The sequence below is a fragment of the Heloderma suspectum genome, chromosome 4, assembly GCF_057233095.1.
Source record: "Heloderma suspectum isolate Gila_16-S chromosome 4, 16-S_ref, whole genome shotgun sequence".
In the NCBI taxonomy this organism is placed as follows: domain Eukaryota; kingdom Metazoa; phylum Chordata; class Lepidosauria; order Squamata; family Helodermatidae; genus Heloderma; species Heloderma suspectum.
In genome coordinates this window covers 286,102,600-286,129,355 of record NC_139461.1, presented here as the reverse complement: position 1 = coordinate 286,129,355, position 26,756 = coordinate 286,102,600, and the positions used below count along the sequence as shown (strand labels likewise).

The 26,756-nt window shown below is 42.9% G+C and overlaps 1 protein-coding gene across 1 annotated transcript in view; it reads left to right on the top strand.

The window, feature by feature from the left end:
• The window catches only part of B4GALT5 (beta-1,4-galactosyltransferase 5), a 96,074-nt gene that overhangs the window by 47,063 nt on the left and 22,255 nt on the right, over positions 1-26,756 (top strand). The window contains exon 2 of the mRNA XM_084854110.1: positions 21,087-21,221. Coding sequence (XP_084710236.1) covers positions 21,087-21,221 — 135 coding nt within the window. The remainder of the gene's footprint in view (positions 1-21,086; positions 21,222-26,756) is intronic.

Genomic DNA, 26,756 nt, shown 5'->3' with positions numbered 1-26,756 from the left:
TGTTGTGTGAACCCAGTGAGCATGGGTTATATGAGGGTTAAAACAACTTGAATAACCCATGATCTGTTCTAGGGTTATGCAAGTGTTGTTTAACTCTAGCCTATCCTATGCTTGACAGGTTCAGATGACACAACAACCTCTGAGCGCGGATTGGATATGCAAAATGGTGGCTGAACGTGCCCTACATGTGCTGCAACCTCACTATGGGTTAAATAACCCATGGTGGTCATGTCATGCAAACTGTCCCATTAATTGATTGCTTTGACAATTAACAGTGATTTGTGACTGAAAGACTTTGTACTACCTAGGAACATAATCCAAGGCAGGAGTCTATAATTGTTGGCTAGCCTTGCCTTCTGTGGTTTCTGTATCTTGTACTGATATGTCTAGTGTACTTACAGGTATAGCAGCTCCTCATCAGTTCTCCCAAAAGATGTAGATATCTATTCAGGAGACAACAACTAATTACTGCCCCTGACTAAAGTTCTTAATGTGTTAGGCATAACATTAGAAAATTGGATTGCTTTTGTTAATTATACAGTTGCCTTCAGCACCTTGTGAAGTTCACCTGCATAATTTATTTTACCTTCTTTCTTATATTGGCGTGTTCTGGTCCCAAGGAGCCCATGTGGCACGGTGGAGTAAGGCAGGCCAGATGTTGCAGCACCAAGGAGAGTTCCTTGTGACCAACTTGCTCCAACAGTATCTGAGACCAGACTGAAGCCTTTTGTGCACTGACATCCAGAGCCCCCGCCCCCAGACACCACTCCTTCCTTGCCAAGTGGAAAGCATTAAAGGGGCAGGCCTCTGGCCTGGACCCTAGCATTCCTTTGTCTCTCCAAGAGCTCATGCTGGGCATGCTGCATTGGTGCACCAGCCCCATGGTTTGTGGAACTCTTGGAGGTCGGTGTGTTTCCATTTCCTCGGTGGTGCTCAGGCTTGGTGCCTCCTCCACTGGCATCACTGGTTCCTCAACCTCTGTGTCCATGTTTAGGTCATAACTGGACTGCGGGGTCATGCTGTATATGTTGCTGCTACTCAGTGTTTTCCTTGATTCTTTCTGAAATGGCTGTTGGCTAGATTTCTTGAATTTGAATCCTTACAGTCATCCCTTCTTCATATTCTCTAATTTACAAATAGAATGCACTCTGATGCAGATTTAACTTGTGAATAGTGAAGTTAATAATCCAGTACTGATTTGTAAATAAAGGTGTTTTTAAAACAACAACAACTTGAGATTTCTTGGCAAGCTCTAGAGGATAATGAAATATTTAAAGCTTGGAAAGCTTTCCTATAAATAACCTTTTCAGTGCATCCCCATTCAATACAATTAGTCACTTGTTGTTGACCTGGGATATAACTTCTCCTTCCATAGGAATAGATTGCCATGCTCACTCTTCTACCAGCTTTTGACAGACTTTCAATTGTTCTCTCCAACTTGGAATAACAGCTGATGGATTTGTAGGCCAAAACATCTGGGGGGCCACAATTTGTCAACCACTGTTTTAAGGTACTGATGTGCCACACAACAGCCGATAGTGTACATCATTTGACCACACTTCCTGAAAACTGACACCTGATCCAGGGAAAAAAGACACCATGCCACGCCTCTTGCAAGCAGCACAGGTTTTGTAAGAACTAAACAAGAAGACTTCAAAGCAGAAGCTGCGTATAGAAACTCCCAGCGGAACCACTGTCCTGACATGTTATTGTATGCCGAAAGATCTATATCAAACCTTAGAAGTTTTCCCTTCTGGAATGCCATAGTAAAGGCAATGAACCTGGTAATAATGGTGAGAAAATATCAGCTCTCTTATCTCTTTCATCAATGTTGGGAGTATCGGTTACAACACATTTCAGGGAGGGAATAAGTACCTTTGCAGTAAGTTTGAATGTATCCAAACTATCTCTTTGATTAGCTACAGCTTTAAACATAGAAGGGTAGTCAGTGCTGGTGGCATGCTTATAAGCAAAGAGCTGAATCCTCAAGGCCATTCAAGCTAAAACTCAGTTTATATCAAGGCAAGTAGTTCTTTGGTATAAAAGACCAGCACAGTCAGCCCTCCAGATGTTTTGGCCTACACCTTCCCATCATCTTTCACCATTGGTTATGCTGCCTAGGGCTAATGGGATTTGTTGCCCTCCAGATATTTTGGCCCACAAGTTGCTCATCCCTGATTTAGTACAGGGAGAAGCTGCTGAAGAAACAGTTACAAAGCCCTTAGGTCCTTAGACTTTACCAGTCCGTCTTGGTGGATGTTGTTGTATTCTAAAAACCAAAGAGCTGCTTTCCTTAAGTGCAGGTAAAGCTACTAACATTATAAATCAGCATCATACCAGACACAAACACATCTGGCCACTATGGAGGCAATCCCTTGAGAAAATGAACGAGTCCAAAGCAATTAACGTAGTCCTGAATAAATAAAATGACACAGTGGCCCCATTCACACATAACTGCAACTCGTGGGTTGTTTAAGCCATGGGTTATCAGAGCTGTGTGGCAGCAAGCAAGCATGTGCACTGCCTCCCACCCACTTGCCACTTCCACTTCGCATCCAGTTGTTTGATGCAATGTGTGAACCCAACACTCTGTTGAGGAACAAACAATGCAGAATATGAACCCATGATTTTTTGTTGGGTTAACTCTGGCTTGCTTGTCCCTCAACAGCCCAAAGTTCTGGGTTTGCACATCACATTAAAGAACCCAGGAATGGGGAATATTTGGGTCATTGATGAAAGCAGATGTAAAATAGAAGCAGCAAATGCGCGAGGCAGTGCGTTTGCTCGCTGTGGCACAGCCCTGCCAATAACGATTAAAGGGTGATATTTATGATGCAAAAATGAAAGCTGGATAGGGAAGGTCTGTATTGAAGAATATTAAAAGCATTCTCGCAGCCTCATCTTTCTGATGTGAGCAGCAGGAGCAAATTTGTCACTAATATTTGAACCTCTTTTTTTCCTATATGCGCACTACAGCAGGTTCTAGTTGAGTTATAAAGGCAAATTTATTTTTTCAAATGTGACTAGTGCTCAGAGGTAGATGGAAATTGGGTTCATTTCTTGGGTTCATTCTTCAAAGCCTTAAAGAGTTGTTGTGATCTTGAGCATATTAGAATTTTTCTGCAGTTTATGCACAGAGTTAATACAGCTTATGCTTGTGTTCGAGTAGGGTTTTAAAATTTTGATTGGTAAAGTAAAACTAACCTGAGTTTTAGACATGGACTAGGGTAGATGTATTTCATTTGTTTGCTCCTGCAGTATTTTGGCTGACTCTGTGTTTAAAAGTGTTGGAAGGAAAGAGATAAAATAAGCAATTATTATCCAGTATGTGTATGCCATCTTCTTTACCCAGTGGTGGAATAAATATTCAGCACAGCAGAATGGTGTGCAAATATATTCTGGTAGTGCTCTGTTTGCATGATATTTGTCTGAACAAAGTAGTTGCCAGGTCATAAGTTGTGGTCACTTTTTTCTTTTTTTTAATGCCACATAAACTATGATTTTTTTCTGTGGCAGGTCACTTTCAGAAAAAGGTTCCTTGCATGTTTGAAACAGATTTAAATGGTTGCCTTACTCATTCATTTTTTGGAGAATTTTTACTCCTCCTACTAATCCAAGTTCTCAAGGTGGCGTACAATATATTTAAAATATAGTAAAATAACCAGGAATTACCAGAGAGGGCCAAAGTTTACTCTGCTGCTGAATTTCTGGGCCAGGGAAGGTCTCAGAGGAAATAACCATGGGTCAGAAATGACTGCCAAAGAAGTCAGGCCCTCAAAGCAACATTAGAGGCCACTGATTCAGTAGTTAACTCCTACGTGTCCATAAATCATAGATAATTTATTCTAAGAAAATTGAATATATTTTGCATATAAAAATGATATCAAAAGATGTAGTGTATGTACCTTGTGTTTCTGACCCTTGCCAATGAAGTTTCACATTTCTAGCCACCGTAAGGGCTGGAATTGTATTCCTTTTATTATGAAATTTGGGACTTCCAAGTTTTTATCAAGAGACCATGAGTTTTGTAAAAACTGTCTTGGTACCACATGCTTCATACTTCACAGTCTCAGAGGGCTACGCATAGTGAAAAAAGCAGATTGCATGTGACTTTCCAGAACTTGCATAATAATGCTGCTGACACACTGGGCTAGAATGAAATATTTACCATTTCTTTGTGCATTTCTGACCACCACCCCCCATTGACTATCTTCCGTTTTATAAAATCTTCTCTTCGGTAGGATGAGAGAAATAAAAGGGATAAAAAGTGCAGTATTACTTCAAGTTGTGTCCTGAAGGAGTCTAGAAACTATTACAACTAGGCACATTGCTCTGTCGGGTTGATTATTGCAGTTTCTTCAATCACTGTTAGCTATACTTTATTCCATTATGAGGGACAGGCCTACATAACACTTATGTAAACTTGTTATTATGTATATTAATAACTGGTAAGTGGAACAACCAGATATCTTAAATACAGTAATATGTGCCATAGCTGTGTTTGCGGAATGGCATGTGCAGCTTGAACTTCTGGAGTAACAAAACTAACTTTGGAGGATAGCCTTTGGTCCACTTCTAGCAGTGGGAGGAATTACCTTGTGTGACAATCTGACATTGCTGCCATACTGTTAAAGGTGTCCTATGGTTGCTCAGTCACTCTGTACTAAGTTGGATGCAAAAAGAGGGCTGTATCCAGTGGGTTGTATGCAGTGTTAGTCTAACTTAAGTCCCCATTCATTTCAGTAGGTTTGCTCTAAATAGGACTAGCATTGGCTCCAACCCATAGAGATTTCTGCTCATTTCAGAGTTCATCTCTGTGCCACATGAGAATGAAATATTTTACTTACTATTTCCTAAATAGTTAGCAAAGGGGTTTTCCCCATATGCTGTGCACTTCAGCTTTTTTGCATGCGTGGCTGTTTAATCTGTGTGCATATCTGTGTGCCAGATGGGCGGCTAATAAATCAAATAAATAAATATAAAGATGCATCAGACTGACTCTCCACTGCCAGGCATATTGTGAAGGTACTTGGGCAACAGCTAGAAAGCTGACGTTGGGTGCATATATCCATTACAGGTTGGGAAAATATGACATTGTTAGGCCTGTGGCCTGAATTTCATGCTATAAAGCCTGCCTCAAAATAATAGCACTCCAGAAAGCAAACCAAGCCACATATTTATTCAAAGTATTTATATTCAACTTTCTGCTGTCTTTGCAGTGCTTTGGGTGGCTTACAATAGTTAGATTTCTGTTGGATATTTTTTGTGTGCGCCCCCCCCCCCCAATAAATGCAAGTGCAATGGAATGTAAGGTCTGGGAGCTTCCCCTTTTCATACATTTGAAGCAGCCTTAGGCTATGCGGAGTGGGATTTACATGGCATGTGAATTTGAAATAGGACAAACAACACGTGTATGTGTGAAGCTGCCTTATATTAACCCAGGTCGCACAATCACAGTGGCCCACCGTGGCTTGTTTAAGCCATGGTGTGCCAATATTCAAGCTGGAGCCACGGCATGTCATGTCATCTGAACCTGGACGATGGGTGTTGTGCAAGGGTTAAACACCCCTTGCATAACCCTAGCTCAGGCCATGACTTATTGCGCTGGTTAAACAACCCTCAACTGACAACTCTCATTGCCTGGGTTCAGATGACAGGAATATTCATAATGGCTGCCTGCACGCACCACAGTTTATTTGATCGTTCAAACTGGCCCATTGGGTCAGATCATTGGTTCATCTATCTGTTTCAGGTCTTGGACTATTCCTTATCATCTGAGGTCCTTCTTAACTGTTGATGGCAAAGACTTTCTGCATACAAAATCACATGCTTTACCCCTGAGCTTTTTTCCATGTTTGGGGATTTCCTATAGCAGTCAGGAACATATCTATGCGAGCTATATTTATTGGTCTTGGATATTCTTGGAGCAAATGGCTAACCAACCACTACTCTAAACCAGCCTTCCCCAACCTGGAGCCTTCCAGAAATGCTGGACTACAACTCCCACATTCTTGAGCTTTGGCCATGCTGGCTGGGGCTGATGAGAGGTGAGGTCTGAAATACCTGCAGGTTACCAAGTTGGGAAGGGTGCTCTACGCTTAAATATCTTAGCTGCAAAACCTAGTTGATCTTGTCTCCAAGCTTGTGAGAGCTCAACAGGAGAAGTTTGGGAGACATTTGTTTATAATATCTGTATACCACTCCATATCTGAAACACATTTTGGAGCGGTGAACATAAAAGGTAAAATAGTAAAAGAATAAAAAGATTAAAACACCATATTAAAATTATGCTTTTTAAAAAACAATACCAGTAAAACCATTGCTAGTTAGTTAAGGAATGCCTCCTGAAACAGTACTGTTTCCAGGAAGTGCCGAAAGCAACACAGTATTGGTGCATGCCTACCTCCAGGGGCAGGGGGTTCCAAAGAAACGGGACCACCACACTGAAGGCTCTTCTCCTTTTGGGCTCAAATCGCGCCATAGGTCCATGTGGAACCACGAGGAGCAAGCCCTCTGATGACCACAGTGACCGGGCAGGTTGGTAAGGGAGAAGCTCTCTCAGGTATCCTGGTCCCAAGTTGTTTAGGGCTTTGTACACTAGTACTAGAAGCTTAAACCTGGCCCGGTAGTGAATAGGCAGCCAGTGCAATTCCCTCAGCGGAGGAGTTGCATGCTAAAAGGGGGCAGCTCCCGACAACAGTCGAGCTGCTGCATTCTGCACTAGCCCAGCTTCCAGGGCAGCCATAAGGGAAGCCCCACACAGAGTGCATTGCAGTAATTTTATTTATTTCTATACCACCCAATAGCCGAAGCTCTCTGGGTGGTTCACAAAAATTAAAACCAAACAGCACACAATAAAGCAATTTAAAATATATAGAACATTAAAACCACAATATAACAATACAACCACAATAAAACCTAGCAGCAGTGCAGGAGTTTAAAATACAGATTTAAAACAGCAAAGCTAAAAGTCTAGAAAGCTAAAATGTTAAAATGCCTGGGAAAATAAAAAGGTCTTCAACTGGCGTCGAAAGGAATACAATGTAGGTGCCAGGTGAACTTCACTAGGGAGCTCGTTCCAGAGCCGGGGTGCCACAGTAGAAAAAGTCCTCCTCCTAGTAGCCACCCGCCTCACTTCCTTTGGCAGCGGCTCATGGAGAAGGGCTGCTGACGATGATCTTAAGGTCCAGGCAGGCACATATGGGAGGAGGCAATCCTTCAGGTAACCTGGCCCCAAGCCGTTAAGGGCTTTAAATGTTAATACCAGCACTTTGAATTGGGCCTGGAAATGGACTGGCAGCCAGTGCAACTGAAAAAGTACTGGCATAATATGAGCTCGCAGGCCAGTCCCTGTTAATAATCTTGCTGCCCTATTTTGAACCAGCTGAAGTTTCCGGACCGTTTTCAAAGGCAGCCCCATGTATAACGCATTGCAATAATCCAGATGAGACGAGAAGTTATCAGAGCATGGATAACTGTAGCTAGGCTATCTCTGTCCAGATAAGGGCATAGTTGGTATACCAGCCTAAGCTGATAAAAAGTGATCTGTGCCACTGAGTTCACCTGTGCCTCAAGTGACAGTTCTGGATCCAAGAGCACCCCCAAACTATGAACGTGATCGTTTAGGGGGAGCTCAACCCCTTCTAGAACAGGTTGAATATCACCTAGCCGGGCAGACGAACCACCCACTAACAGTACCTCCGTTTTGTCTGGATTGAGTTTCAGTTTATTAGCCCTCATCCAGTCCATTACCATGCCCAGGCACTGATTTGGAACAGCCACTGCCTCACCTGGTTTTGATGAGAAAGAGAGGTAGAGCTGGGTGTCAGCCGCATATTGATGATACCTCAGCCCACACCTCCGGATAACCTCCCCCAGTGGTTTTATGTAGATGTTAAACAGCATAGGAGATAAAATAGAGCCCTGTGGAACCCCATGGCACAATTGCCATGGCACAGAGCAGTAATCCCCGAGCACCACCTTCTGGAATCGGCCATCCAAGTAGGAGCAGAACCACTGTAGTGCAGTGCCTCCTACTCTCAACCCAGACAACCTATCCAGAAGGATACCATGGTCGATGGTCTCGAAAGCCGCTGAGAGGTCCAGGAGAATCAACAGGGTCGCACTCCCCCTGTCCCTCTCCTGGCAGAGGTCATCCCACAGGGCGACCAAGGCAGTTTCCGTTCCAAAACCAGGCCTGAAGCCCGATTGAAATGGATCTAGATAATCCGTTTCATTCAACAGTGCCTGGAGCTGTCCTACAACCACCCGCCCAAGCACCTTGCCCAGGAAGGGGATGTTGGCCACTGGCCTATAATTGTTAACATTCTCTGGGTCCAGGTTAGGCTTTTTCAGGAGTGGTCTAATTACTGCCTCTTTTAAAGCGGCAGGCACCACTCCCTCTCTCAAGGAGGAATTTACAACCTCCTGGACCCAGCCGGACAACCCCTCCTTGTTTGATTTAATAAGCCATGAAGGGCAAGGGTCAATCGGACTTGGCCAAGCACCTTGTCCGCATCCTCAGGCCTCAGTAATGAAACTCATCCAATAAAACTGGACCAGACGGTGCTCTGAACGCCTCTACCAATGAAACTGCATTAACGGTGGTGTCCAATTCATGACGAATCTGAGCAACTTTATCCTCAAAGTGCCGTGCAAACTCGTCACAGCGTGCTACCGAGGGTTCCACCGTCTCTCTCCCTGGCCCAGAATGTAACAGGCTGCGAACCACTCGGAAAATCTCTGCTGGACAACACTGAGAAGATGCAATGCTGGTGGAAAAGAACTGTCTCTTCGCCACCCTCACCGCCACGGAGTAGGCTCGATAGTGGGCTCTTACCTGTGTTCGGTCAGACTCAGCATGAGTTTTCCTCCACCTGCGTTCCAGCCGTCTCCCCTCTTGCTTCATTGCCCTCAGCTCAGGTGTATACCAAGGAGCTGGCCGGGCTCTGCTCAGAGGGAGAGGGTGCTTGGGCGCGATCGTGTCAACCGCCCGAGTCATCTCTGCATTCCACAGAGCGACCTGGGCTTCGACAGGAGCACCAGCCATACCAGCAGGAAAATCCCCCAGAGCCATCTGGAATCCATCAGAATCCATTAGACTCCGGGGGCGGACCATTTTAATAGGTCCCCCACCCTTGCAAAGGGGAAAGGCTGCCAGGAGTCTAAACCTCAGCAGGAAGAGAGTAACCCAGTCTTGACGTTACTAGTACCAGAGAAGTTGTCATCTGACCGCTAATGAATATGAGTTCCATAGAAAGACCTTGCAATAGCAGCTGTTCCTAAAGTGAATATATCAAAGGGTTTCATGTTCTCTATTTTCATCAGAAACTCTGTACCATATTTATTATGCATAGCACAATTCTTTTACTGTTAGCAGCAGACATTATACTACTGCTCAGTTACCCAATCCATTCTACGTATATTTTTATTTATTTATTTATTTCATTTCTATACCGCCCAATAGCCGAAGCTCTCTGGGCAGTTCACAAAAATTAAATCCAAGCAACACACAATAAAACAATTTAAAATATACAGAACATTAAAACCACAATATAACAATATAACCACAATAAAACCTAGCAGCAGTGCAGGAGTTTAAAATACAGATTTAAAACAGCAAAGCTAAAAATTTAGAAAGCTAAAATGGTAAAATGCCTGGGAAAATAAAAAGGTCTTCACCTGGCGCCGAAAGGAATACAATGTAGGCGCCAGGCGAACCTCACTAGGGAGTTCATTCCAGAGCTGGGGTGCCACAGCAGAAAAAGCCCTCCTCCTAGTAGCCACCCGCCTCACTTCCTTTGGCAGGGGCTCACGGAGAAGGGCCGCTGATGATGATCTTAAGGTCCGGGCAGGCACATATGGGAGGAGGCGATCCTTCAGGTAACCTGGCCCCAAGCGGTTAAGGGCTTTGAATGTTAACACCAGCACTTTGAATCGGGCCCGGAAATGGACTGGCAGCCAGTGCAGCTGGAAAAGTACAGGCGTAATATGAGCTCGCAGGCCAGTCCCTGTTAACAATCTTGCTGCCCTGTTTTGGACCAGCTGAAGTTTCCGGACCGTTTTCAAAGGCAGCCCCACGTATAACGCATTGCAGTAATCCAGACGAGAAGTTATCAGAGCATGGATAACTGTAGCTAGGCTATCTCTGTCCAGATAAGGGCGTAGTTGGTATACCAGCCTAAGCTGATAAAAAGTGCTCCGTGCCACTGAGTTCACCTGTGCCTCAAGTGACAGTTCTGGATCCAAGAGCACCCCCAAACTACGAACCTGATCCTTTAGGGGGAGTGCAACCCCCTCCAGAACAGGTTGAATATCACCTAGCTGGGCAGACGAACCACCCACTAACAGTACCTCCGTCTTGTCTGGATTGAGTTTCAGTTTATTAGCCCTCATCCAGTCCATTACCGTGCCCAGGCACTGATTCAGAACAGTCACTGCCTCACCTGGTTTTGATGTAAAAGAGAGGTAGAGCTGGGTGTCATCTGCATATTGATGGCACCTCAGCCCACACCTTGGGATTAACATCTTTCATGTAGATGTTAAACAGCATGAGGGATAAAATAGAGCCCTGTGGAACCCCATGGCACAATTGCCATGGCACAGAGCAGTAATCCCCGAGCACCACCTTCTGGAATCGGCCATCCAAGTAGGAGCAGAACCACTGTAGTGCAGTGCCTCCTACTCTCAACCCAGACAACCTATCCAGAAGGATACCATGGTCGATGGTCTCGAAAGCCGCTGAGAGGTCCAGGAGAATCAACAGGGTCGCACTCCCCCTGTCCCTCTCCTGGCAGAGGTCATCCCACAGGGCGACCAAGGCAGTTTCCGTTCCAAAACCAGGCCTGAAGCCCGATTGAAATGGATCTAGATAATCCGTTTCATTCAACAGTGCCTGGAGCTGTCCTACAACCACCCGCCCAAGCACCTTGCCCAGGAAGGGGATGTTGGCCACTGGCCTATAATTGTTAACATTCTCTGGGTCCAGGTTAGGCTTTTTCAGGAGTGGTCTAATTACTGCCTCTTTTAAAGCGGCAGGCACCACTCCCTCTCTCAAGGAGGAATTTACAACCTCCTGGACCCAGCCGGACAACCCCTCCTTGTTTGATTTAATAAGCCATGAAGGGCAAGGGTCAATCGGACTTGGCCAAGCACCTTGTCCGCATCCTCAGGCCTCAGTAATGAAACTCATCCAATAAAACTGGACCAGACGGTGCTCTGAACGCCTCTACCAATGAAACTGCATTAACGGTGGTGTCCAATTCATGACGAATCTGAGCAACTTTATCCTCAAAGTGCCGTGCAAACTCGTCACAGCGTGCTACCGAGGGTTCCACCGTCTCTCTCCCTGGCCCAGAATGTAACAGGCTGCGAACCACTCGGAAAATCTCTGCTGGACAACACTGAGAAGATGCAATGCTGGTGGAAAAGAACTGTCTCTTCGCCACCCTCACCGCCACGGAGTAGGCTCGATAGTGGGCTCTTACCTGTGTTCGGTCAGACTCAGCATGAGTTTTCCTCCACCTGCGTTCCAGCCGTCTCCCCTCTTGCTTCATTGCCCTCAGCTCAGGTGTATACCAAGGAGCTGGCCGGGCTCTGCTCAGAGGGAGAGGGCGCTTGGGCGCGATCGTGTCAACCGCCCGAGTCATCTCTGCATTCCACAGAGCGACCTGGGCTTCGACAGGAGCACCAGCCATACCAGCAGGAAAATCCCCCAGAGCTGTCTGGAATCCATCAGAATCCATTAGACTCCGGGGGCGGACCATTTTAATAGGTCCCCCACCCTTGCAGAGGGGAAAGGCCTCCAGGAGTCTAAACCTCAGCAGGAAGTGATCTGACCATGACAAAGGGACAGATGTTAATTCCTCCACTTTCAGATCACCATCCTCCTGCCCAGTCAAGAAAATCAGATCAAGCGTGTGTCCTTTTGTATGCGTTGGGCCGATGACATGTTGGGACAGCCCCATGGTTGTCATGGCAGCCATGAAGTCCTGAGCCGCCCCGGATACAGCGGCCTCGGCATGGAAGTTGAGATCCCCCAGGACCATCATCCTAGGGGTCCTCAACACCAAGTCTGAGACCACCTCCGTCAGCTCAGGCAGGGAGTCTGATGGGCAGCGGGGTGGGCGGTACACCAACAGAATCCCCAATCTGTCCCGGGTATCCAACACAAGGTACAAACACTCAAGATCTGCACTTGAATGAGCAGGAAGCCTGGAGAGGGAGATTGAATTCCTATAGACCATGGCAACCCCCCCTCCCCAACCCTCAAGTCGGTGTTGGTGCTGCACTGAGTACCCAGGAGGGCACAGCTGGGAGAGAGTGACCCCTCCCAGTTCCCCCACCCAGGTCTCAGTAATACATGCCAGGTCAGCCCCCTCATCCACAATCAAATCATGGATGAGGGAGATTTTATTTTGGACTGACCTGGCATTCAGCAGCAGCACCACCAGACCGGAGGGCAGACTGGTAAGGCTGCCAGGAACCATCAGGTTGGGGGAAGAACCAGAAGAGGGGACAGCTGTAAGGTGTCTAGCCCCTCTTCTCCTCATCTGGCCTGTTAATCCCCCAACGCCATACCTCCCCCTGCCCGTGACCACAGTTATGGTGGCACCTCTCTGACTCCCTGAGTTGCCCAGTAGTCCTCCCAGGCACATATTAAAATGTTAAGATATAAATAGCGCAACAGTTTAAAAGAATATAAAAGATAAAAGAGATAAAAGAGAACAGCAGCTAAGAAGGAGCAGATAAAGTCCACGTTTGCCCCTTTCCCCTTGTCTTTAAAGCTGCTGCCCTCTGCTGCCGCTATTTGCTGCTGGTATTGTGGCTGCTGGTGTCTCTGGAGAAGCAGGTGGGTAGGTCTTCAGGTCCTACGCGACTCCAAGTGCGACGCTAATTTGGGTTATAGCGCAGGCTCAGCTGTTAAGCCTTTGTCCCTACCCTAAAATTGGATTATATCATATGTCTAGTCTTAATTTAATCCACCAGGCTAGATAAAACAATTAATCTGTATAAAAATAGTTCATAATCTCTTGTGGCAGTAGATAATCTCATTAATTTGGAAGTTTATCAAATATCCCAATTTAATATTTTTGTTCAACTTATTTATGATATACATGGAATTATTCCACTATATGCTTTCAGACGTAAATGCTGAAAATAATACATTCCAAGGCATACACTTATAGTAGGCAAAAGGAGCTGTGATTTATTGTGCAAGATTGAAGGAAAAACTTTTGTAGATTTGATACATTAATACCATTGTGCTGTTCCTTATTGGAACTATTTCAAGTCTTACTCTAAATTTTCTTTTATCCATTTGCCATGTCCCTCAACTTAAGCAAATATGACAGTTATACACGTTCATTTTTTTGTGATTTTTATAGCTGTTTCCTGATGGGGTATATAGTTGACTCTTGTCCTCGTGGCAGTGGGGTCCCAAGAATTATGTGTTACTTCAGTTTTGGGCCCTCAACCTGGTATTTAACTTAGCATTGTTTGAGAGACCTGTTCCCTAATGGGAAGTTCAGGTTTTTATTGAACACTGCAGGAACAGGAGTCGATCTCTGTCAGTGTACAGCTGAAAAATGTATTTTTATTTGTCTGAGAGTAGAACTACCTTGCAGATAGCAAAATGTTGTTCGCCTTCCTACCTACACATGCCTATGCTAGTCATTTTGTGTAACTTTGATAGCCTGAAAGAGAAACAAGTCTCTCACATCAATTTGCCTAGGTATTAAGATCAGCTTAATACTGATTAAGTATTAATCTTAATTAATCCCTGCCAGATGAGGTGAGGCAGGTGGTGCCTGGAGAAAGGGGGTTGTTTGTTTTTCCACCTGTGGTACTTTGCTTGTGGAATTCTCTCCCCAGAAAAGCTCACCTGATGCTTATGTGGCTATTTTTTTAGTCATCAGCCAAGGACTTCTTTGTTGTCTCAGGCCTTTTAAATAATAGATGTTTTATTTTTGCTGGCTGTTTACTTGCTTGACACTGCTATTAATTGTTGCTTTATTGTTGTTGTTTTTTAATGCTGTGATGTGAACAGCCTTGGAAAAAAAATCAAATGGTGGTATATAATCTTTTAAATTAATAAACTCTCTTCCAATTATATAAATTATTATCCTGACTGGTTGCCTGGAAGTTATTTTCATTTACCACGGGAGACCAGGCAAGTGGATATGACTTATTAATCTTTGTAAGCTGTGCTGGGAGCCTTCTTTGGCTGAAGAGCAAGGTAAACATGCTTTAAATAAATAATAAATACTTATTTGCAGGCTTGGGGCGAAGCATGTATTTAAATTACCTTTAATGGTTTCAGTTTCCTTCAGGGACCACTGGATATTGATACATGCTGGGATCTAAAGAGCCACGCTCACACAGGGGCTTTTCTGCCTGTCCCCCCCCCCCACCATGCCCCCCCCCCCCGCCACTTTTGAAAGTTAGGGAAAAGTTAGGATTTTGAGCATCACCTTGCTGGCATGTGAAATGAGTGCAATTGTGCGGTAGTTTGAACACTCTTTGGCGTTGCCCTTCTTTGGAATTGGAATGTAAACTGACCTTTTCCAGTCTTGTGGCCACTGTTGAGTGTTCCAGATTTGTTGGCATATTGAATGCAGCACTTTAACAACATCATCTTTTAGGATTTTAAATAGCTCGGCTGGAATACTGTCATCTCCGCTAGCTTTGTTGTTACTAATGCTTCCTAAGGCCCACTTGACTTCACTCTCGAGGATGTCCGGCTCAAGTTCAGTGACCGCACTATCATGGCTATCAGGGACATTCAGATCTTTCCTGTATAGTTCTTCTGTGTATTCTTGCCACCTCTTCTTAATCTCATCTGCTTCTGTTAGGTCCCTGCCTTCTTTGTCCTTTATCATGCCCGTCTTTGCACAAAACGTTCCCTTGAGATCTCCAATTTTCTTGAAGAGATCTCTAGTCTTTCCCCTTCTGTTGTTTTCCTCGATTTCTTTGCATTGTTCATTTAAGAAGGCCTTCTTGTCTCTCCTTGCTATTCTCTGGAACTCTGCATTCAGTTGGGTATATCTTCCCCTTTCTCCCTTGCTTTTCGCTTCCCTTCTTTCCTCAGCTACTTGTAAAGCCTCATCAGACAGCCACTTTGCTTTCTTGCATTTCTTTTTCTTTGGGATGGATTTCGTTGCTGCCTCCTGAACAATGTTACAGACCTCCGTCCATATATATAAAGACTGAAAACTTGAAGCAGTACCAATTTTTTTTTTTGGTACTGGTCTATATAATTATAATATTCTAAACTTTATTCTAAATGAGCCACCAATGATGGGTGTGTGTGCATGCCACTGGCTGTCCTTCCTGAATGGTTAGTGCCCCACTTTTGTCAAACCCCTTGAACTACAGCTGAAAGTCCTGACTTTGCTCCCATCTGGGTGTGTTTCCTTTCAACTTCAATGTGGTGGCGTACAGAGGCCAACTGCCAAAACAGTTATCCTTGTTCCAATATTTCTGGCCCTGACTGTAGATAGCCAGAAGGACTTGTTTCAGAGCAAGGTTTCACTGAGATAGTTAATTTGTGTTTGGGTGTAGTACTACTTGAGACTACAAGTGAAGTCTCATATAATTGAATGTTCAACTATGCCAAAAACGTCCTGCCCATAGAAAACTAGCATGTCAGGGAGAAGGCAAGGCTAGAATCCATCTTCCTGAAACAGAGTTTTCTATATAGATAACAGTTTTGCACAGAGGAATAATTTACTCATGTGAGAACAAACACATACATGGTGATCTGGTTCGCACGATAAAAACAGCCCACCATTAAGCTGCGGTGTGTACCAGGTTGGATTTGCATATTCAGGGCCCGGCTGCAGCTTGTCATGTTGTGCGAACCTGGGGAACATGGGTTATGCGAAGGTTAAACAACCCTCGCATAACCCATGGCCTGTTGTTCGCTTATAACTCCAGCCATTTGTGTGCTCTTCTGAGAGGGGCGTGTTTTTACGCCAAAATATTGTGTTTCTTTTGATTGAGGCCAGCTTTTCCAGTACTGCATCTGAAGTAAAACCAAGTACAAGATGCATTTTCATACAGTTCTCAGCCTTTAGTACCTGAAATATATCTTGGTGTTATTGAGTTAAGGAACCTTAGCGGGGTTTCTCAGTATAGAAAAGAACCTACTGCCAGAGTTGGAAAAATCCTAGGTGCCTGATCATGTGGCCCCCAATGTGGTATACTAGCACAGCACCTGGAAATGGTATTGCCAACATGTGGAAGTTTGAAATAACTTGAAGCTTGATCTTCCCACTTGGCTCTCCCAACATGCAATAATCAACGACTTATTCACACATTTTCTAGTTTAGTGTGAGTTTGCAAAAGGGCATGTGTTTCTCATTAGGAGAGCACTTTACTGAATAAAGCAGCCTTCCCCAGCCTCCACTTGTTTTAGACTACCACTCCCAGTGTCCCTGACCATTGGCCATTCTGGCTGGGGCAGATGGGAATTGAGGTCCAAAACATCTGGAGGATACCAGGTTGGAGAAGGCTGGAATAAAACTTGGTAATTTTATCCATTTATGTTGGAATTGTACATTCTACTAGAATGGCGTTTCCTTCCATTTCTAACAAAATAAAAGCAGTGGAATAGAATGAGCAAACTTCATGCTTGAGAAGTTGTGAACATTTCTGGTACTACTTTGTCCTTTGCTCCATAGCCTGTGGCAAAGCCCCTATCTGTTCCTCACAGTTCACCACAACTTAGGATATAAAGTATACCCAATTATTGTTTTCAGTGTCCTGTAAAATAGGTGTGGATCTTATAGTTTATGGGCCTTCTTGGCAGTGGCACCTCAGCTAAGCAACTCCCTGCCCATGGAGGCATGCCTAGCTAGTTTTCCTCCTTTTACAAAAGGCTGGTGATGATGGCTCTTTTGGAAGAGTATTACATTAATTTTGGTCTGTACTGAGAATGCTTTTATAGCAGGCTTATTTATAGCATGGATTTATTGAATTATATATATATTTATTGTAAATGGCTTTAGGAGTATGTCTGAGAAGCAGTTTAAAAATAAATAAATTAAAATTACTTTAGTAATTAGCATTACTTTGTGCACCACTCATTGGGTCTGCAGAGTGAGCTAAGGGAACAGATAACTATTATAATGTTAGCGCTAAATAGGCATCAGCCTTGTCAGTGCCTGGGTGGGAGTTTGCCTGGGAGCCCCACCTCTGCTTCAGTGAAAGAAATGTAATTATTACATGTAATACTAGTTCTACTTTGTCTTTTAGGCACAAGGTCATAGCATTATTTTTTTAAGCAAGGAAGTCTCATCACAGCACCTCATTAATGACCTTCCAGAGGTTGGGGAAGACCTTCCTTTTTAGGAAGACCTTCAGGGTGTAATTTTAATTTGCTGTTTTAATCAGTCTCTATTTTTCGAATATTTTGATTGCTGTTGTGTTGTGATTCACTGCTGCTGTTTTAGTTTTTTATGTTGTGCTTGAAATTGGAAGGATGTTTTCAATGGTTAAATTTTTGACTTGTAAGCTGCAGAGCTCTTTGGAGACAAGGTGGTTTATAAATGTTTCAAAATTAAATAAAAATAAGCCTAGTCATGTCTTCCTGTCTGGCTTTAGATTTTTGTGCTCCTCCTCACAGCTATGTGATATGCATGACACAAACCTGTTAAAAAGCTTTAGGAGGAGGGTGGATTAGTTGTTTAGAGTCCAAGTTCATGTAATGAATGTTTTCAGTCACTGCATAAACTAAGAGCCTATTCTGTAAATTGCTACATTAGCAGCTCGTGCCTGAAGTATAAAAGTGCTCTCATCACATGGCTGGTACTACCCACTGGCATCCAGCTCTGTGTGCGTGTGTTTGTGTGTATGTGTAAGAATGGTTCTTAGTTTGGCATCCTGCGAAACTTACTAGCCTCAAAACAAAAAATCCCAAATTTTCTCTCTTGCATACTACTTACGATCAAAGATGTGTGAGCTCTCCCTTGCTCACATCAAAAACATGGGAAGAATTTAGATAATTTTCCAAGACAATCTGAGCCGTTTTCCTGAGGCAGCTCCTCAAAGCAGCCTGAAGGCAAAGCAGTGCTGAACCTTCTCTATTGCTTTCTGTAGGGGGCTGTTTTGAAGGGCTGCCCTGGAAAACCTGGGACAGCCCACCCTCCCAAATCCAACCCATACTAGGGACTTGGGATAAGAAGAAAGTCTCCTGCAAGGGGTGGACTTTTGCTCCCAGTCTGTTTCTTGGGGGTCAGCTTTTTAAAAGAGAGATAATCTGGGCAGTCTTTTGTTTTATTCTGATCTGGAGAACAACTTGTGGGCTTCTAATGTTCACCTCTGATGAGAAAATTACTTTGCTCTCGAGCCCCAAATATCACTGGCATCTCTGTTAAGAAGCCATTGCATGACAATGCAGGGGGCTACAAGTTGCTATAAAGCAAATGTTTTAGATTCTTAATGTAGTCCAATTATTTTTTCCTAGCTTCTATTTTCTAAGGTTTATAAAAGAACCCTGTAGAATGGAATGTGAGAGCAATGCCCTCAAGTAACGTGCTTAACCTTTGTTCTGTCTGTCTAAGTGATACATAGTGAAGCTTGGAGTTCCTGATACCGGCATGTGTCAGTCTTTGTTCCCAAGTATAACAGGCTCTTAACACATTTTATGCAACATGTTGCTTCACAAGATAGTTAAGTTCTGGTTACTATATTCTTCCTTCATTATATTTGTATCCCCGCTCAGAATTTAGCTCTCATTTAAGCATTTACCATTTCTCTGGCTATTTGACTGTTAAAGTTGTTTTTAAAATCCTATTCATATTATTCTTTGAGGCTGGCCCTCATGGACTCTTCCTGCTTTCTTTCACTAATTCCATTCCTTCATCTCAGAGCAGGTGTGAATTCCAGTATCTCACGCATTTGCAGTTTTGGGGAGACATTAAAGCCTGTTTGCCAGCAGTGGCTATAAGGAGAATTACGTTTTAGCGAATGAGCATTACATCTCTCTGAAGCTTGGCCCTGATCCTGCAAACCTCCAAGGTTTTATAGCCACCTTGGATTTTCACTGCTGTCAGTGTCAGGATGCAGGGTTTTGAGGGTGCATCAGGTGCCTCCTGAGTAGGAGAGGCAGGCTATGAGGTTTGGTCCCCATCCTGTAAACCTGGTGTTGCAGTTATCTTCCCCTTTTTGCTGCACTTAGGATTTTTGCTCCCCTGGGGTAATTGGCTGGGGGTTTGATGGTGGATCAGGTTTTTCCTGACTAGGAGAGGCTGTGTGTGGAGTTTGGTCCCTATCCTTCAAACCCCCAAGGTTTTCTAGCCACCCCCCACTTTTTGCTGCACTTGGGATTTTTGCTCCCCTGGGGTAATTATGCCAGGATTTGATGGTGGATCGGGTGCCTCCTGACTAGGGGAGGCTGTTTATGAAGTTTTGTCTGGATCCTGCAAACGTCCAGCGCTTTAGAGGTGATACAATGCCACTGCTCGGGCAGGAACTTTTTATCTCATGCTGTCTTTAGTACTGCCCTTATGGTTTTATGAGCACTACCTTCCTAGCCTCCAAGATTTGAGTATCACAGTGGGCCGGTACAGACATAATATTCCTGGTTAAATAAATAATAAAGTTTGAAATGCATATCGGACCTGTACGCTCTCCCCTCCCCTTGCTCCAGCTTTGGTCCTTCAATTGTGGACTCTTTAAATTATTATTATTATTAGTAGTAGTATTTTATTGTTCATTCAGTTTACAAGTCTCCCTATAGCCAAAGCTCTCTGGGCAACTTACATAATAAAATACAATGAAACAGTGATATAAACAATATCATATGAAAATAATTTTTTAAGAGATGCTTTAAAAGTAGCAACATTAATTCAAAATAATTTAAAAGAGGTAAATATTCAGGCAGCTAAAAGATGGGGAAATGATTTTAAAGCACAGCATTAAACTTAATAGATATATTTAAAAGCACAAACAGCAATTAAAATTCTTTTTAAAGGCCTGGGAGAATTAAAAGGTCTTTGCCTGGTGCCCAAAAATCAACTAAGTAGGTGCCAGGCAGACCTCTCTAGGGAAGACATTCCGTAATTTGGGGGGCCACAACAGAAAAGGCCCACATGAGTAGCTACCCACCAAATCTCAGCATGTAGGGGCATTTGGAGCAGGGCCTCAGACGATGATCTCGGAGTATGGACAGGAAGATACGGGAAGAAGCAATCTTTTAGACCTAAACGACAATTCTCCATTAAGTCTGAAAATGTCAGTTTACTAACCAGGATCTGAAGGACCAGGATTGAAGCACTGACACCAACACATGAGGTGTGGGAGGACAATCTGGCCCAATGTGTCATTCTGGTGATCAGTGCTTGCTTTCTGGCTCAGGGATCCTTAACTTCAGTTGACCGGGCTTCTAGCAGTTTAGTGTTTTAAGCCTTAAAAGAGTGAGGAATCTGCAGACATTTCTTTCTGCACAGTGCTCCGAAAGATTATAGTTTTAAAAATTTGCATCTCCATATTCTAAAGAAGAATCCGGTTCCATATCATGTAGATTTGCTAAGTTTTCTTGTTTTGTAAATGGTTTTTCTGAGCTTTGGGGAGAGGAGATGGGCAAAACATGAAACCCCACCCCCTGATGACTAGTAGAAATCTTCCTGAGGCCACCTTGTATCATATTTTCAAGCTGAACTCCAGAGTCCTAAAGAGTAGAAACATTTTTTTAAAAAAACAAGGTAAAAACTTTCTGGGTGTTGAATTCTATGTCAGATATGCTACGGGCATGTGGATCATGCATGGCCCTTGTGGCTTTTGTGGATTATTCAATGGTTACTAAATACATCTTACTATGTTTTTTTCTCTCCATTACTGTATGTTTTAGACGTGTTGTACATACAGTCTTCTAAAACCATATTCCTTAGAACACAGCTATACTGTTGGTTTTTGTTTTATTTTTTGCTTTGAGATTTTTCTGAAACAGTAGAAAGACTGCAGTCTTGAAAGGCAGCTAAGAAATGCTAGTAATAATAATGCAGAAGCAGTTTCTAAAAAATTTCAGGACTTGTTGTCTCTTCTACAGAGAGACTGTAACTAATCTAATCTTCATTTTCTTGCAGTGAACACCTACCTCTTCATGATGCAAGCCCAAGGCATCATGATTCGTGAAAACATGAGAACGATAGGAGCTCAGGTTTATGAACAGGTGGTCCGCAGTGCCTATGCCAAGAGGAACAGCAGTGGGAATGACTCAGGTATATTTTATAAACCCTGTCACCTATGAGAAATAAGACAGTTTGGATCTGTAGTCTGGGGTAGGGGTGAGTGGGTAGTGGGAACTAGCAAATGCATAAAATACTAGAAGAGAGTTCCTATCAGAAGCATGGAACAGCTTTCAGCAACTACAGAACAGAATGAATGGGATTGCAAGCTGCGTATCTGGATTTCCGAGGGATTCAGTAGATGAAAGATGGCATTTGTAAAGATGCTGCAGTATGTATTTTCCCTTTGAAGGTAAAAGGAAGACCCTTGCTTCTTAAATCCCATCCCCTCTCAGATGCTGGCCACCCATGTTCCTGACTCATGCTTTAAACTGAAAGGAATTTACACCAGTGTGGGGTGTTTGTCCATTATGTCTGTATGAGAGAATGAGCCTGCAGATACTGAAATGAACTGCCTTAAATCCTAGACCTGTCCCTTGGAGGCAGCTTCTCTCATTACTTGCGAAAGAGGCATAATAAGGGCACATAAAATTAACTGAGTACACCCAGTCGAGAGTTCCACGTAAATGGAACTTTTATAGTTCCATTTATATAGTTTTTATAGTTTTTATAGTTCCATTTATATAGTTTTTATATAGTTATACCTGAACTATATTATGTACATCTCATTTGAAAAGAAGATGCATGTAAGAAACAAATCCAGAAGTGATTCTATAGTTTATATGTCATATCTTTTGGATACAAAAGTCATTTTGTAATCATACCAGCAGCCTACTGTACAGTGATTTTGCTTGCTGATAGCACAATTTTGTCTGGTTTCTTAGACATAGGCTAGATATCACTAGCAGTGCTATGAACAATTGTTTTATGACTAATGGTGCCCTGAGGGCAAGAGTGGAAGACGCTATGTGCTCCACATGTTAGCCATTTGTGTTGAGAAGTGGACCACTGAGAAGGAAGTGAGGACATGTGCTATTTGCCACTGTAAGGGCTCAGCACATCTTGAAGAGAATTCATCTGTCTCATAAAACTCTCCACAGAGATATAAAACCATTTTTAAAATGTAAATTAGGCTTCATGATTTTTCACCTGCCAAAAAAGAGGAATAAGAACTCTGATCTTCTTTCTCAAACGGTGCGGGTAACATCCCTAGTCCAGTTGTTCAGGATGGAGCAATATCCCACCTCTCTTTTGTGTATTAAGGCTTGAAAGGTGGGGAGGATGCAGGGGGAGGTGTGGAGTCTTATACATAATGTTGGGCCTTTAAGGTCAAGCTCACAAACTCTTCTCCAGCTCCCAAGCTCCATTCACAGACCCTGGAAAGATGCCTGTAGTCGATTAAATAACTGCATCTCAACTTGAATGCAATTCATATTGCTTCTAAATTGCTACAGGGAAGCATAGTCCATCTTACCTTTGAATCATAAGCTTGTTGGAGACCTGTGGTTTTGCCTGATGCCAAAGTCTAACAAAGCTCACAGTTTCAGAACATATCTAGGACACTGAGCAAGTGTAGGGAAGAGGTAGGCTCATTATGTCTGTGCTAAACACAAAGGAGCACACACTATACACAACACCTGTCTGCCTTGCATACGTGTATATTCAAAGTACTTGGCTGTGTACATGCTGTGAACAGGAATTATGGTACTGCACTAGTGTTCTAACTACTCTTTGTGTATATTAAACCCCAAAGTGGGGAGGAATACTTTCACAGAAATGCTTCTTTCTCAGTGTTGACACACAGCCCTCGATTGCAAAATCTGCTTGGCCTCATTAGTTAAGTATTGTCCTACAATAACGTCCCTTAATTTCCCTCCTAACTACCACACCCAGGAAGAAGGAATCCTTTCAGATTCCTGCTCTGTAAGACTCAGGCTTCCTTATGTCTATGCATATGAGGAGGGAAAGATTGTAATGACCTTTTAAAATCTGTCACACTCTTTCAGATTACACAACCAACCCAGTCCTCTTTGGAAATTCCAATTTTCTCATTTTTTCCTAATACTATTTATAGATGGTTTGAGAAAGAGGTTATGTAATTTGTCATGCAGCATAGGCAGTTGTCAATGGATTATCTGCTGCTAGGACATTGACCGTTATTCAGCTGCGTATGAATGAACCACATCCCCTTCAACCTTTTGCTGTTTCCCCCTATGGAGAAAGGACAAACAAGTTAAACTTCACATGAGTGGTGGAATTACAATGTATAGTAATGAATATGGATGAAGTGAAGATGTATGGTATCTGTGGAAAGAACATCATGATAACTATACTCCAGAGATGCGTCTGCTACTATTATTGATCTCTCTAGCATTTTCTGGTGTGTGAAGATTTTTACCATTCTTAGCCTTTTTATCATTAGACCAACACTGAGATAAGTTAAGCTTTACACTTTCACTTTATTAGTAGTAAGGCAACCAAATCCAGGTTGTAGCCAGATGTACACGCTTCTGCAAATAAAACATACATAGAACACAACCTATCACGTATAGAGAATAAAACATACAAAATCTTAAGTCTTGAGGTAAATCAGATAAGCTTGTCTAAGCTGGGCGGCCTTCACTGCAAATTCAGCCGTATAAACCTCTCTGAGCTGGATAATAGGTGTTTAATCTTAGCCATATCACTGAATGTAGGGATCATTGCTACGAGATTCTGTAAATATTTTTGCCTGGGTCTATCATACAGTTTACCGTAGAACATATAATGTATGGTGTTCTCTACCTGTTGGCTGCTGCAAATGCACAGGAGCTGTTGTCTGGGAATGTTCTTGTATCTCCCTTTGAAAAACCTTGATTTCATAGTCTTACATCGCAAAACTGTATATGCCTCGCAAAGAGAAGATGGTTTTAATTCAGACAAGTATTTCTCTTCCCCATGTCACTGTTTTAAACTGGGGCAGGTGTTAGAAAATCTGTATGAACTAATAGTATCCATATCGTTTGCAAAAACAAGTCTTGAAGCAGTGCTAAAATATTGTGTCAGCTGGGGTAAATTCTGGCAGCAAAAGGGGTCTCTAAATCAAGTCCATATTTCCTCAGTAGTAATTTGCTATTAGTTAACCAGATATTCTGAGAGGGTATGTGTAACTGCTGTGTGATACACAATTTAACCAGTTCATTTGCAGGGTTTTTTAGTTTTAAAAAATAATAAAGAATGACCCTCAAAATACAGTTTTGGCATTACACCAGCTTCTGCCCGCAAATATGCCGTTGGCTTTCCTGTTGGAAGACCCAATAGCATGCAGAAAAATCTATTCTGTACTGATTCAAACAATTGTGACTCCAGAATGCCCCAAATTTCCACACCATATATCATCTGAGGGATAACTTTAGTAACAAAAACTCTCACAGCCAGCTTCACAAGACTCCTACCCTTTACTCTAGCAAATTTTAGAACTGACTGCGTTGAGCATTGGGCCTTGAATTTGGTACCCTGCTAGTTGCTATTCCGCAGGCCATTGTGAGCAAAACAAATTCCCAGATAGTTAAATCTGTTAGACTGTACCAAAGGATAGCCATCTGGGACCCATTTATGTTTAACTGCACAGTTACCAAACACCATAACTTTGGTCTTTGCATAATTCACACTTAGCTGTTCTTTAGCGCATACTTCCCCAAACACTTTCAGCAGTCTCATACCAATTTCGGTCTGAGATAAAAGGACCATATCATCTGCGTATAGCAGTATATCCAGTTCTTGTGAGCTGACAGCTACTGGAAAATAAGATTTGTCAGCTAGTTCATCGGTGATGTCATTCACATATATGTTAAACAGAAAGGGAGCTAATAAACAGCCTTGCCTTACTCCTTCAGTTGACTCGATTTCCTTTGTCAGCTGACACTCCTTCCCTACTCTGACTTGGTGCCTAGTGGCTGTGTGCAAGTTCTTAATTAAAACAATCAGGCATCTACCCATCCCAAGTCTTCATAGTTTGCTCCAAAGGATCTTCCTGTTTATCCTGTCAAAAGCTAAAGTACGGTCAACAAAAGCAGCATATAGGTATTTCTTAAGGCATCTGCATACTTTCCTCTCAAATGGTTAAGAACAAAACACTGATCTATAGTTGACTTCCCGTGTCAGAAGCCTGCTTGTTCATCCACAATGATATCATTATTACCTGCCCAAGTTTCAGCTTTGTCCAGAAGATAACATGTATACAATTTGGAGGCAAAATCCAATAAACTAATTGGGCAATAATTGGCTGGGAGAGATTTGTCCCCTTTCTTAAAGATTGGAACCACAATGCTTTGTTCCCAGCTACTAGGTAATGTACTGGTGGAGGTAACATATGTGAAGAGTTTTGCCAGTACAGGATCCCACCAATTCGAATTGTCCAGAAACATTGCAGGGGGAAGCATGTCTTTCCCATGGGCTTTCTGTCTGCGCAAGCATGATATTAAACTCTTTACCTCAGAGGTAGTTACTGGTGGTCAAACAGATGTGTTTTTAATGTCTGGAAGTCGAATATGTAAAATGGTTCTTGTCATTGGACCTAAATCAAAGTTAAAATTAAATACTTTATTAAAATGGGACTCCCATGTCTTTGGTAGAATATGTACGTCCAGGCTATATCTGGTTTCCTTAAGCTTATGAACCACCAGCTCCCAGAACTTCTTAGAGTCTTTGCAAGCTGCAGCATGTTCAGTTTCTAACCACATTTTTGCATAAAAGGAGGCTTGTTTACATTTCAGTAGTTTCCTGTAGAAACGATGCTTCTTGATCCATAATTTCATCAGAGAACATTATTTCAGGGGTTAGCCTTCCTGCTCAATAGGTGAAGATCCCATCCTGCCTGTCTGCATTTCGCGTCAAACCAACTCGTAAGATGTCGGCTTGGCTTATAGGGCGAGTTGTTGGAACAAACATTTCCCATGAGTTGTACAATATCTGAATAAATAGGTAAAGGATTATGTGTCTCTGAACCAAGTAGTCTATTTCTAAGGCTCATCATCCGATCACTGAGGAGAGCCGCCTCTACTTTTAATTGGACATTGGGCACCCACCTCAGACTGCACTTCCTTTGCTGCACATAGAGGAGCTCACATCTTAGGCCTCTTGAAATATCCTGAAAATCTGCCAAATCCGTGCATACAGGCTGGTGGTTGCTTGCTGATTGATCTCCCACTGTAAAGTTCTTCACCTAAGGGGTACATTCATAATTGCATTAAAAATAATTTATCACACTTTCGCCTCTTAAAGAGGAGTATGTGAAAATCCCCACTGAGATGTCCTGCCCAGTGCTGTTACAAAGGAACAGCCTGAATTTATATACCACCTTAAACAAACGAATGCCTGCAGAGTTAATTGTTTTGTCCATTGATTTTCTAGAAGGGAGATAGGCAATGTCCTTTGGGTTCAGGCCTAGCTTTACACTTGCTATTGTATACTCATCACCAGTTCTAGCATTAAAATCTCCCATGATAATCATTATAGCTATAGGGTGTTGCTGAATAATCAATTCCAAATGAGATTCTAAAGTGTCCCATATGTCTAAGTTATAATCTGTAGAGCCTGTAGGTGGGATGTACACATTTGTACAGATCAGTTTGGAACTTTTTTTGCTTT